This window comes from Diabrotica undecimpunctata, chromosome 1, assembly GCF_040954645.1.
Source record: "Diabrotica undecimpunctata isolate CICGRU chromosome 1, icDiaUnde3, whole genome shotgun sequence".
Lineage (NCBI taxonomy): Eukaryota > Metazoa > Arthropoda > Insecta > Coleoptera > Chrysomelidae > Diabrotica > Diabrotica undecimpunctata.
In genome coordinates, this window is record NC_092803.1 from 111,928,024 (window position 1) to 111,941,804 (window position 13,781).

Genomic DNA, 13,781 nt, shown 5'->3' on the forward strand with positions numbered 1-13,781 from the left:
ATTGACCTAATACTCTGAATAAATAAAGTAGGCCAAAATCAATTATACTCATTTAAATGTTCCATATTAGAATTTCATCAAAGATTGTTTCTCGTGTTACAGAACTTATAGCATTGATCTTAAAGAGCAGTATGATGTCTCCCTAATAGGTAATTACTATAATCAAAGAAATTAGTGTAATTTTTTCGAAAAACGGCAACGGCGCAGAGCAATTTCCACTAAAATTGCGGCCCTTGCGTGTACTGACGCTCGCCGTCGCTTTCCCTAGTCTAGTGGCGTCTGTCGTTCGCCGAGATCGAAACGTTCGGCGTCGTCACGTCGGAGGTTGCACCCTCGCAACCCCGAGGGCTCATTGATGAGCCCCAGTTGGGGCAATGGGGCAGGCTGAAAGCAGAGACGACGAAGAAGATCCCGAAAAATACGAAGGAGAGTCCAGAAGAGAATCCGACAACTTGGTAAGTGAATGAATCGTCTTTATCATCTTATTTGTTCAATATTTGCCTTTGCCATTATTGGCACAGTCATGCGAATGTGTGCCAATATCAGATACAAATCTGATACTATACTTTTTATGATATTGAATGATAAGAGTAGATACATAAATTTTTTAGAATAATATAATAAAGTTTTTTTCAAAATTTTAAAATAACTTTAATCATATTCTATAATATCAAGAACAAAGTACAGTTTTATATGTTTATATTTATACATGTTTGGTCAATTTGGTATTTATCTTCTGTGTATTAAATGGCAGTTATATGCGTGGTATTAAATAAAGCATGAATTAACTAACTAGTCTACCCTTCATTGTATTAATTATTTATCGGTTGATAGTTGCGCTCTACTTTATATATAAAAAACACCTAGATTTTAAAAATACTAAAAACAAGCTCATCTGAAATTATTTTACATATTTCCGTATATATTAATAACTATTTAACTTCCGTACATACTGCAGTAGAATGTCGCAGATCTTTTCTATATTTAGAAATGTTTTTACTATTGATTTCCAAGCTTGTGCAATTTTTTGGAGGGAATATGGTTTTTATTTAAATATCCTTGGTGTCACGTTTCTCCTAAACCCGCAATTCTACTGTCGAGATTTTATTGTTTGGACAATAAATCTCGACAAATGGAAACAAGTGTAAATTGATAGAGCGAGATGGTGTGTTACGAAACTAAGATATTATTTTCGTTTTTCAGAAAATCATGTGCTTATTTTGATTATTTATGATAACGTATCTATAGCATAATATCTTCCTTTTTCTAAAAAATAAAGAATTCTTTCCCGTTTTGCTTTCTTCTTCGGCTTTTTTTACATTATAAGTTCGCTGTTTTCGTCCTCCACAGTACTCTATTCTCGCTGACACCTTCTCTGAGGTCTCTATCTATCATAGCATTTCTTATGTATGTTTTCCTGTCTGTTTTTCTTTGTCTTCTTCCCGGCGCGTCCCAGTCCAATATTCTTTTCGGCCACCTGTGCTCTGGCATTCTTTGTACATGCCCGTACCACTGCATGGCTCTGTTTTTCAACTTTTTTGTAATTGAATTTGGTTGCAGGGCTGTTTGCGCCTTGTATAATTGATTATAGGTAGGCATTTTTCATTAAAGTTCAAGTAAGTTGTGTTTTTGTTGTTAAATAGTGTGTATAGTTTGTTTTGTATTTTATTAATCTTATTTATGTTTTAAGTATTTGTATTTGAGTATTTTTTTAAATGCTCGAATCTACAATTTAGGAGATTTGAGCTTTCTTATCCTGTCCAGTATTGCCTTTAACAACTCTTCGTCTTCTGCACCATCCTCCATAGGATCCAGATAATAATTTTGAGTGTATGTGTTTCTTGTTCTGTATTGTTATTAAACTTATATAGTGTAAGTACCAAAAAAGATACCATAAGGAATCTTTGAAACATTTCTGCTCTGGGAGTAGTTCTGCTCCAAATAATTAATTACCTACTGACAGCAGTACAGTACTATGACAGTATTGACTCCAAAAATAATAGAGATATAGCAAATTGAAGTTTGAGATACAGCGGACACACCTGTAATCAGCACTTTGGCCCTTTACTATTTAAAAAGAAAGAATTTTAACATATTTTAATTTACTTAGTCTTGTAGCTTTTGAAATTACCTTCAAAATATTTTTTTAATGGACACTATAGCTTAAAAATTAACGGAGTTATTCTAAAAAAATTTTGGAGCATGTTATTTATATTTTGGAGCAACTTATTTTTTGTATATAAATGCTTTATTCAAGTATATTCGAAAAACTGGTAACAGACACACTAACACTCACACAAATATGTATATAATAGGTACATACATACATACATATATATATATATATATATATATATATATATATATATATATATATATATATATACATATATATGTTATGTATATAATATAGACACCTCGAAACTGAACATCTGCTTCTGAGAACTAACGAACACAGAGAAGCGACACTCCTTTGAGGTTGCGTGGGCAAGCCGCCAATGAGTGCCAATGACAGGAGTACTTCAGATCTCGAAGACATTTTAGAAGCTGGGAGATACTGTACAATTTTGCTGTATGGCCTTGCCAAAGACACCCACATGAACAAAATGAATAAGGTCGAAGATTATTCATCATTACTTGAACAAATGCAATACGAATCTACGAGAATGGCACATTTAACTGCAATACGAATCCTTTATTAAAGCCACAACTAATAATAGTACAGTTAAATTATCATCTCTTGTACCAACTGTAAGTGCCCTGGATGAGCATATCAAAAGAGTTTATTTACAAACTCAGATATAGCTAGGAAACAAAGAGATTGATATAACGGATTGGGGATGGTTCAAGAGTGATGATATTTTACAACCAATAAAAATGAAAAGTTTACCTGCACCAGAAGAACTATTGAAAATGATTTTTTGCAATTGCAAAAAGGGTTGGCTCAGCGTGTGGCTGTCGTAGACTAGGTCTATTTTGCAATGCTACGTGTGGAACATGCTCTGGCGACAATTGTCAAAACTGTCCTGCAATAGACGAAGAGGTGGAGTTAGAACACGACGAGAATGACGTTTCAGACAATGAATAATTTGATATATTGTAAATAATTTTTATTTTTGTAAATATATTTTGTATACTTTCTAATGTAAAGTATTTTCATGCATAATTTTTTACAATAAAAACATCATGAGTATACTTAATTTTTTTATTTAGACATTTACCAAAGGGGAATTTGTTTCGTGAGCATAGAGGTGGTTTTTAAGGGTTGAAAATAAGCAACCAATCAGAAAATATTTTATTGATAAGAAAGGAATTTTTGAATATAAATGTACATTAAAAACTTTTGAAGTTGTTTAAAAAGATTTTTTTATATATTTTGACATAGGGGGTAGTTTTTAAGGGTTGAAGTGTTGCAATCAACCAAAATTATTTTATATAAGCAGAGAATTACATTGTAGATGATATAAATGCACTACAAAAGCGTTTGAAGCTGTTAAACGATTTTTTACAATTATTTTTATTAAAAGGGGTGGTTTTTAAGAGTATTTAAGGGTTGAGAATGTACACAATATCCATTATTATAATTGACAATATTTCAATTACCTAATTTAACACGATTTAAATCCATAAAATGCTTTAATATAAATTGTTTTCATTATTTTCAATAAGGGGCGATTTCACCCCTTAAAAATAAAAAGCTCACCTAGCGCATATATAACTTTTGAAGAGGGAGGTAAGATAAGCCTAATTTCATTTTTAGCAAAATCGATTCAGTTATAAAAAATTTAGAGGTATTGACCTCTTTTCCTCCACAGTGACTGGAGATTGACAGTGATTGTGACAAATGTTGACTTAAGCCAATTAGTTGGTAATATACCAGTGTCATTATTTCTATTAAAGATACCACACGTGCTTCAAATCTATTTTCTTCCAAAAACTTAAGTATTACAGCACTTACTTCATCGATCTTACTAAGTTTCGATCGAAGCCAAGTGCTTTTCCAATTTTTGCCGTTTGTATTGCTTATGTAACCTCACTTTCTATTAAAGACAAACCTGTTATAGCAATTGGTGTTCTACTCTTTCATCTTCAAATAATTCAGAAATAAAGTTTTTCAATTCTTTTAACTGTTAATTGATTTCTAATACTACGTATCCGTTTTTGTCTTCTAAACTTTGGGATAGTAGTTTCCGATTGTTTCCGGCGATCACTTTTAATTTCTTGTGCAGATGAAATGTATCGTGTTTCTTTTCATAGTGTTTAATTTCATTTCATTCTTTACTATGAAACTGTGCTTTCGCATGTCTTATCTTCTGCCTGATTATTGCGTGGATCCTTTTGTATTCGTTTAATATTTATTTTCTTAATTATCTTCTTTGGTCCATGAGTCTCAGTATTTCTTCTGTCATTCACTCTTGTTTGCTTTTTGTTTTTACTGCCCTTAATTTTGTTTCTTGAACTGGCTTTAATATATCTTTGGTTCTCATCCAGTTTTCCTCAGTTCTTTTATCTTTCCTGGTGTCACCTTTATTTTTTGTTCTAATACACTGATTATTTCTTGTTTTGCGATATCATTTGACATCTTTTTTTTTTTTTCTAATAGTAACTGTTTGCTTATTAGTCCTTGTAACCCTTTTCAATCTCAGTCTTATTTTTCCTACCAAAATATTATGATCTGTTGGTACATCTGGACTTAGATAAGTTTGGACTGCTAATACTGTATAACTATATCTTTTATTTATACATATGAAGTGTATTTTGTTACAGACAACTCGTTCAGGTGTATCTGCTGGTGATCTCCAGGTGTAAAGACGACGCTTTCGCAGCTTACAAATTGTGCTTGTTATTACTAGTTGCTTTTCTACACAAAAATATCCCAACAGATCTCATCTTTCATTTCGTATTCTCAGACCAGATTTTTCTATGGTATCTTTCTGTTCTACTTCGTCAATCTTCCTTACAAAATTTCCCAAGACAATATTGAACTCGTGTTTCTTTGTAGATGCTAATACTTTTTCTAAATCATGATAGAATTTTTTAATGTCTTCTTCTTTTTTTTCTTCTTCTTATTCTTCTTCTTCTTCTTCTTCTTCTTCAGTCTTGTGTGGGTGCGTATGCTTGTAACATATTCGCATTTATTATTTTTGTTTGTATTCTTAACATTAGTATCCTGTATGAGAATATCACGATGTTTTTTACAGTTATATCTGTTTCCTGCGTCACAGTTATTGTTACACCATTTTTGTGTTTTTAACTGTCTTCTCCTGAATAGTATACAATGTGATCGTCTATAGTTACTTTACCAGACTCTGACCATCTCATTTCACTTATTCCAAGGATACTTATATTTAGGTGCTTCATTTCTTTTATGATGTGTGCACCTTTCCTGGTTCCTCCTACATGCTTCTTACATTCCATGTACCTATTTTCCTCTCAGAAAATGTATTCATACTTCTCTCTGATCGGGAGATTCTTAGAACCTCTGCTCGTTTTAAGTAGCGTCCGTACTGTGGGGCCGTTTATTTTTCAACAATTTTTATAATTGTTTCTTGGAAAAGTTAGGCTCTAAGTTGGTTTTCAGTTACCTTCCTAGAGTATGGTAGAAGGAAATGTAGTGAACCGTCTGCCCTCGGAAACTTAATAGCCATTCGAGGTCGGAAGAAAAAAAGGTGACCATGAGAGGCTGATAGAAAAGATTAAAGACATGTATCTCAAAACAATTTAAAAAAGAATATAGTGTGAAAGCCCTTATGATCCGCCAGGTGCGTTTCATAAGCGATGAGTAATGATACACTTTGTGTTCCCGCTCATGCCTCTGGATGTTGACCACAGACTGTATGGCTCGCCCAGCATGCCATAGCATGGAGGATAGGATGCACGTCATTTTTACAATGTAGATACCTCAACTCCATTGTCTGATAGAACAGAACACGTACTTATACAGCGACTTTTCTGGCTAAAAGGTTTGATTGTAATAATTTAAAAAAGGAAAGGGCGTTAAGGAGTTTCTTAACGAAAATTGAAAGATTGTGATGATGTTTGTAGTGAGGACCTCGGATCCCCTTAAGGGTCTCGTTACAGATTTTTTCCAAAATATTAAGGAGAAAAATTTCTTTACAGAATTTTAAGTCGGTTGGGATTTTGTCCTGCTTAGGAAACATTCATTCATTAAAGTATTTACCAGCTCTAGGGGATATAAAATTTCCGGAGTAGGGTGTTCTCATGTCCAAAGGGATCACGCCTCGCGGAGACCGTAGCCCTTGACCACCAAGCTACCCTGTCTAAATCTCAGACATAATTTATTTTTAATCTTAGAGACGTCTTAGGTGGTGTTATGCGCCATTTTCCTTTTACCTTTCCTTTTCTGAGTCCTTTAGAATTGCCTCTTCTCCAAATGTGTGAATGTCCAACCAAGGCCAAAAACCTTGGTTTTTGGCCTTGGTCACTGACTCTCCGCACTAGGATTTTGTGTGTGCCGGACGATTGACTGTCAATTTAACAAACGGTGTTTGCTTGCCTCGCCAACCAATCACCTGGAGAGTCTGGCAACAAGCACTTGCCTAACAGTACACGAACTTAATACTCAGAATTTGCAAAAATTTGTTTTCTTTTTCTGGTATGTGTGGAGTAGATTTTGTCCCCACCGCTCTATATTTAATATGCTTGGGTTGTAGTTTCCACTTTCTTTTGATACTTATTGTATATCATACATCATTTCTAGGTTGCGCAGAATTGCTATATCCAGATGTGTTGGAAGTACGTCTCCTCCGGGGAAGAAGGTCGGTTCTTCTATTCCGATTACTATTGTACTGCCTTTATCTTCTAAGTAGTCACATAGTATTCTTTCAATTATATTTGTTGTTCCGTCGTGCCAATTTGTGTTTAGGTCACCTATTATTATTGTGGGTTTTTGTGTGTCCAAGACAACATTTAAATCTTCGTTTTGGATTGAAAAGTATGGTCTCATGTAGGCTGATACTATTTTAACGGTTGTTCTTTCTGTTTCTATTTTTAGTATTGTTGCTTTCAACGTTTCCAATATATTTGGAGCAGGCATTCTGTTGTCTTTTAATCCTTTTCTGACTATGCTGTGCATCCAGAGTTTTTTTCCAGTCATTTCTGTAGATGTCATATTGTGGAATTTCCATTCTTATGTTTTTCGACATTTTCGTTTCTTGGATTGCTATAACATTCATCCAGAATGTTAATATTTGATTTTAGTGCTCCTGAATTTCATGATCCTATCCGCAGGTGATCCCTGGATGAATTAACACGATCTGTTGGGTTAGATGTGGCTATTCAGGATTTGATTCATCTGGGTGAGCATTTACTGCAATTGTTTTTTTTTATTGGACTAGTGCTTCTATGGAAAATTGTTATCCAGTTGTTCTCGTTTGTGGTACAGCCATCTAATCAATTTTGCATTCTTTTGCGGCTTGTGCTTAGCTTGGTTGTTATGGCCTGTTTTCTGTTCTGTTTGTTGTGGCCTGAGCATATGATCTTCTTATTAGAGCCTTTAGACACCCTCTATAACTGGCTGTGTGTACACCCCGTCAGTTTGCATTCGTTGCCTTCGATTTTTCTTTTTCTAGTTTGCAACCATCACTACTGTGATTGTTACCGCATTTCACACATCTTGTATTTAAAAGCCCAGGCAATTGAGGCACTGGATAGGGTCCAATTCTTCTCTTTTAACATCTTCTACATTTATTGACATGTAGCATAGGTTGGTAGTTTTTCATAGAGCTGCTTCACCGTTTTCGTGCACTGTAATCGAGAACAGCGGTAACTCGTTTTTATCCTCCCCCTTAGAGATCAGTTTTATAACTTCAATGTCACTATTGCCAAAGCGTTTTGAATTTTCTTTTGGTCTGTACCTGCTGGTAATCCTCTTAATACCAATCTTTTAGTCTTTTCGTCATCGATTAGGAAGGCAAACCACTCTATTCTGTGCTTCTCCTCAGTGTAATTTTCTAGCAGTACGCACTGTAACATTCAATGTTTTTGGCCTGTATAAAAATTGAATTTTTGGCCATTTTTTTTTTAGTTATTATTTTTTGTTTCGTGTCTACGTCGAAAATTTCTTGGTTTCTACTGACTGTTTTGAGTTCGATTTTGGTGGTCTTCTTACCGGTTTTTTGACCCATTCTGTTGATGGTGTTTAATTTACTCGATCAAGAGGTATGTAGTTAGTTTGTTGACCACACAACTCTCTAACTGGCTAAATAAAAATTGATCATTTGATTATAGTAATTTTTAAGACAATTTAGACATAACACACATATAGTTTTTTTGTCTAATTTAACGCATTTAGCTATTATACTCGTATTTCTGGAAACACAGTTTGTCTTTATAAGGTCCTTTTGTTTTTTTTAAACTCTAACAAAAGAATAAGGGAATAAATCCGGTATTTATTCTTTTATTTCTTTCGAGTAAATAATGTTTTTAATCGCATTGGTTCAAGAAATATTTAAACATAAACAAAACGTACACATATTTACATGTGCGTATGTATTATAAATACTTTATAGGTTCGATTTTCAAGGATTTTCCGGTGTTTTACGGATGGCTTACATTTCCAATGAATTTTATATTTCATCCTAGACTAGTGTTTCGTAAAATAAGTTTTACCACAGTAGCGTGCTTAAAAGTTTCTATAGTGAATTATTTATACTTCATGTAATGAGGTATGTTCGTTCAATTTATTTAATTACCTTCTAAAATAAAAAGATTAGGAAAATTGTCATGTTTAGTATACTGTCATTTTTTTACTACCAGAAGCCAGAAGAATATATATAATAAGGATATTTATTTATTTATTTATTTGTAGAATGATTATGTCCAAAATGCTAAACTTGCTTTATAAAGATCCCTTACTACTGTAAACCTATGGAGCTAATTAGATGCTGTAAATTAAAAAAAAAAGGATTAACTTTGTCCCAAATTGACCTCAATTTTTCTGTTTTTTAAATTTGTGAAGAATGCAATCTTTCCAAATATGGAAAAATAATTTTCTTGTTTTATTAGAATTAGTTATTCTAATAGTTTTTGTTTTTGATTTTCTGATTTTCCAAAAAGAAAATCAAATAATATAATGTCAAATGTTAAGTAATTCTGCTAGTTTTATATTACAATTCTCACAAGGTATGTTTTGAGAAAGAGTTAAATAAACTCGAAAGCTTAACAAACCTAAAAGAGTTTTATTTAAAGGCCAGTATTTAACTACAAAACCCAATATATATATATATATATATATATATATATATATATATATATATATATATATATATATATATATATATATATATATGTATATATATATATGTATATATATATATATATATATATATATATATATATATATATATATATAATAGACGTTTATTTTCATTTTTTAACATACATCACTCTATTTTTTGTAGTTCTCTCCGCTCTTTCGGTTTAGTTTCGCTTTTTTACTTCGATGACCAGCACAAGCAACTTATGTTGTTAGCTTACTGACTATACTTCATCTAATTTACTTACCGTTGCGCGTCATCCGCGTCATAGCCCGTGAGGTCACATGATACCAACACCAAATATTTAGGCGGTAGGTGTGTTCTTTTTTAGAATCACTTTGCTGAGTACACTGGCATTACAAGCTACTAGATATATTTTATTATATAATAATAAAAAAATAATAAAAATAAAATTATAAAAATAATAATTAAATTATAAATATAAAAAATAAAAAATAATAATTAAAAATAATATTTAAAGATTTCTATTAATGTTAAATTAAAGAAATACACAATAATATGTTTCATTTAGTTTGTATAAATGCATTATAAAGCGTTTTTATGAAGAACAGTTGTTTTGGAACACACTGTAACTGTAATCGAACGAAGGTGATATTTTGGCATAAATTGGTAACACTTATTTGACAGTTGCGGTGTTGACACTTTTTGTACTTTATTATTTTGAATTTTAAAGTGAATACCTTTTGATTTATATTTCTACCTATTTAATAAAGTATGTTCTTTTTAGAAAAAAATTAGTGTGTTTTATTTCAAAAATGTCACGTAAGAATTTAAATAGTCGTTGTAAAGAGATGGTAGCTTCTTGATTCATTATTTTGAACAGGAACGTGATAATAACGGTCCCATTCTACCATTGACTGCTGTTAGAGAAGTATGTAAATGTATGTTTTGTATATTATTGTAGATGCTTAAAATATACATTCTTGTTTTGGCGTGTAGCTGCAGCTTTAAATTTACATATTTCAACTGTGAGTTCTATTTCCCAGGCCGTAAAAACTAATACACTTCTATCACAGGTATACAAGCGGCTCAAATTGTTTTTAACAAGATTATTTTTTAATTCTTGTTTTGTTTCTATTAATTAACATTAAATATTGTTTTGTTGTATAATCCACTTTTGCAATAATTATGTGACCTATTTGATTTAAAATGGATTTAGGATTTTTGTATACTTTGGCAACTATGTCAACTTCGATCTCTGTCAACGATAATGACGTGCAACGGTAAGTAAATTAGATGGACTGTAACTATTGCCTTGCAGTCCTTACATTCACGTACCTGTATCTTCTTTTCTTGTCATGTAATAATCTATTTGAGAGTGATTTTGTCCACTGTTGTACGTAATATGTTATTATAACAACTCTATTCCTAGTGTTTCTTCTCCATACATATCACAATTTGTATGCTTCGTATGCTTTGTACTTTCTATCTAGTCTCTCGAATGCAAGCAATTTGTACTCTCCTTCTTTTAGGCGCATTTACCAACTTCGTACTTTTACCTGTAAGGCTTCCAACATTCCAAGACACTCTCCTAATTTTTCTAAGCTGTAATGGTGTTCCCTCTGAAATTGTCCTCGTCCGGAAATCCGAACGGAGGCTCAGTTTGAAATATCTTACTTCAGGAGATGCCGTCATTTCAGTTTAATATCTGTTACGTTGAATAAGGTAATTTTATTATTATGGAATGAAAAGATTTATTTATTACATAAGAGAAGGTCTTTTCAATGTAGTAAAAATTATACTGAATGTTGAGTTGAACTGAACTGTCAGTTAGACAGTTCTTCAACAATAAACTTGTTAGTGTAAGTCGTCCAGGTATTTCTTAGTCACGAAATATCTGATATTATTACTTGGATGATTTGGAAAATGATTTCGTTGCACTTTCCATAAGTAAATAATAAATTTAAATTCATCTCATTGGAATATCAATGAGGTCTTTTTTGTATCTTAAATTATACATCTAAAATTAGAAGTAGACATTTATAATAGTGTAGTATTTTTATTAAATCTAATTTATTGTCTTTATTTATTATTAAAATGTTCTAATACTTAGTTTATTTAATCTTTATTTCCACTTATTCTAATTTATTACAGTCTTCTACACTTTTTTTTTTTTTTTTTTTTTTTTTTTTTTTTCTTGGCTTGGACAATTGTCATTCAGCCAGTCACAATCAGCATGAGCTTTATTTTCGAATTTAAATATGCATATAAATATTTAAAGAATTAGTGAAACATGATTAATATAATAATAATAATAATATAATTATTCCGTACTTAGCTAATGTACATACTATGTTAATAAATACTATATTATACCTTAATTATAATTCAGTTATTGACAGACGTGAAATACATAGTGTATACATCTTACAAATAAAAATATCTACCTACTATGTTAATAAATACAACTATGGTAATATATATTTTTTTTTAATCACTACGTTAGGACATAAACCCGATTCAACACCTCGGAGGTTTAGATCCTCTTAGTGATTGTTTTACTATTTTTTTTTTTTTTTTTTTTTTTTTTTTTTTTTTTTAATATTTTTTTTATAATCCTTTTTTTTATTTATTTTTTTTTAATTTATTTTTTTTTTAATTTATTTTTTTAATCTATTTTTTTAAGTATTTTTTTATATTCCTTTTTTTTAATCTTTTTTTTTTATTTTTTTCCAAACATAGGTTACAAATCTAATTACAGGCATACTTTACTATCAGACAAAAAGTTTATCAAGCAGTCAAACATTTTCTTTTCATTAAGTGATAGTAGAAAGAGAATATTAACAGGAAGTGGGATGTTCTTGTCCATCATTCTTTTAATAAGGTTGTTGGTGTGTTGTTTATACTTTTGACATTCAAAAAATATGTGGTTTAAGTCACTTTTAATCTGACATTTTTGACAAATATCGGAATCTAATATATTTATTTTAAATAAATGTGCAGGATAACATGCATGACCAAATCTAAGTCTACTGATGGTAGTTATATATTTGCGAGGGAGGATGAAATTGTTATACCAAGGTTTTTTTGGAATATTTGGTTGTATCAAACTATATTGTGTTGTTGAAATACTACAGTACTTTTCCCAGTGTGCTTTCCAGTTGTTCATTTGTTCAGTTCTTGAACAAGCAAAAGCATCTATAATGCAAGGATGATAGTTGGTTAGTGTTCCATGAATGATGGAATTTTTAGCTAACTGGTCTACGTGTTCATTATATGTAAGTCCTGAATGTGCTTTGATCCACATCAATTGTATTTTTTGGGTGTATTTATTAATTTCAAATAAGCATTTTTTAATTAAAAAAATGTATGGATTAGAAGTACTACATGGTAGTTGCGGTTTTTGAATAGCTGTAAGTACAGATAATGAATCAGATAAAATTACTGCTGAACTATAGGATGCAAATTTAAAATAAATTAAAGCTTCATATATGGCCGCAGCCTCGGCACTAAAAATAGAGAAATTTGTGGGCAGCTTAAACATTTTTTCTATAAATTTATCTGGAATATAAAAGGCACAACCAGTACCCTTTGAACTTTTAGATGCGTCTGTATAAATACAAACAGATTTTGGCCAATTTGTTAGATAGTTGTTTAAAACAATACGACTTATTAAAGGGTTCTCATGATAAATAGGTTGTATTATATGTACTTGATCCAGTAACTCAAAGAAATCTTTAAAATTTACCACTTTATTTGCAACTGTAAGTTCAGTATCTTTATTTGCAGTATTTCGAAATGCTTCGCATAAGGGTGGAGAATTCTTGTGAGTCCAATATTTATTTGTTAAGTCGAAATAGTTTAAACTACTAATATCTTTATATAAACAAGTGTTGTAACCACGAACTTTAAGGAGAAATTTTTGACTGAGATATTCTCTTCTAAATTTACTGGGCGGTTCCATTGTCTCAACATAAAGTGGTTCAATAGGGGTAGATCTCATAGCACCCATGCAACACCGCAAAGCTGTGTTTATAAAAACATCTATACGGCCTAAAATATTGTTACTAGCGGATCCGTAAAGTACAGAGCCATAATCTATAATGGACCTGATATAAGAACGATAAAATAGAAGACATGTTTCAACATCAGCACCCCACCAAGTTTTTGTAATTGATTTGAGAAAGTTTAGTGCTTTATTACACCTATCAAGCATAAAATCAACATGCAGTTTCCAGGTCAGTTTTGTATCCAAAATCATACCCAAATATTTTATCGACTTACAGAGGGGAAAATGATTATCATTTAATATTATTTGTTCTCTTTGAGGCAAGTTATGTCTAGTGAATATACAAATGTTAGACTTGTTGTTTGCCAACTCAAAACCATTTTTTCTAAACCACCTACAGCAATGTTCATGAACACATTCCAATGTGTTTAAGCCGTCATTGTATTTTTTAGATTCAGTATAGATACAGAAGTCATCTGCATATTGTATTGTATTAAATGAAATTTTTTCGATACTAATATTATGAAAATCGG

At 31.4% G+C, this 13,781-nt stretch overlaps 1 protein-coding gene across 1 annotated transcript in view; it reads left to right on the top strand.

Annotated features, from left to right (window-relative positions):
* Window positions 1-278: 278 nt before the first annotated feature.
* Window positions 279-13,781, top strand: part of LOC140452573 (monocarboxylate transporter 14) — a 194,535-nt gene continuing 181,032 nt past the window's right edge. The window contains exon 1 of the mRNA XM_072546899.1: window positions 279-455. Within this exon, the coding sequence (XP_072403000.1) occupies window positions 375-455 (81 nt within the window). The 5' untranslated portion in view covers window positions 279-374. The remainder of the gene's footprint in view (window positions 456-13,781) is intronic.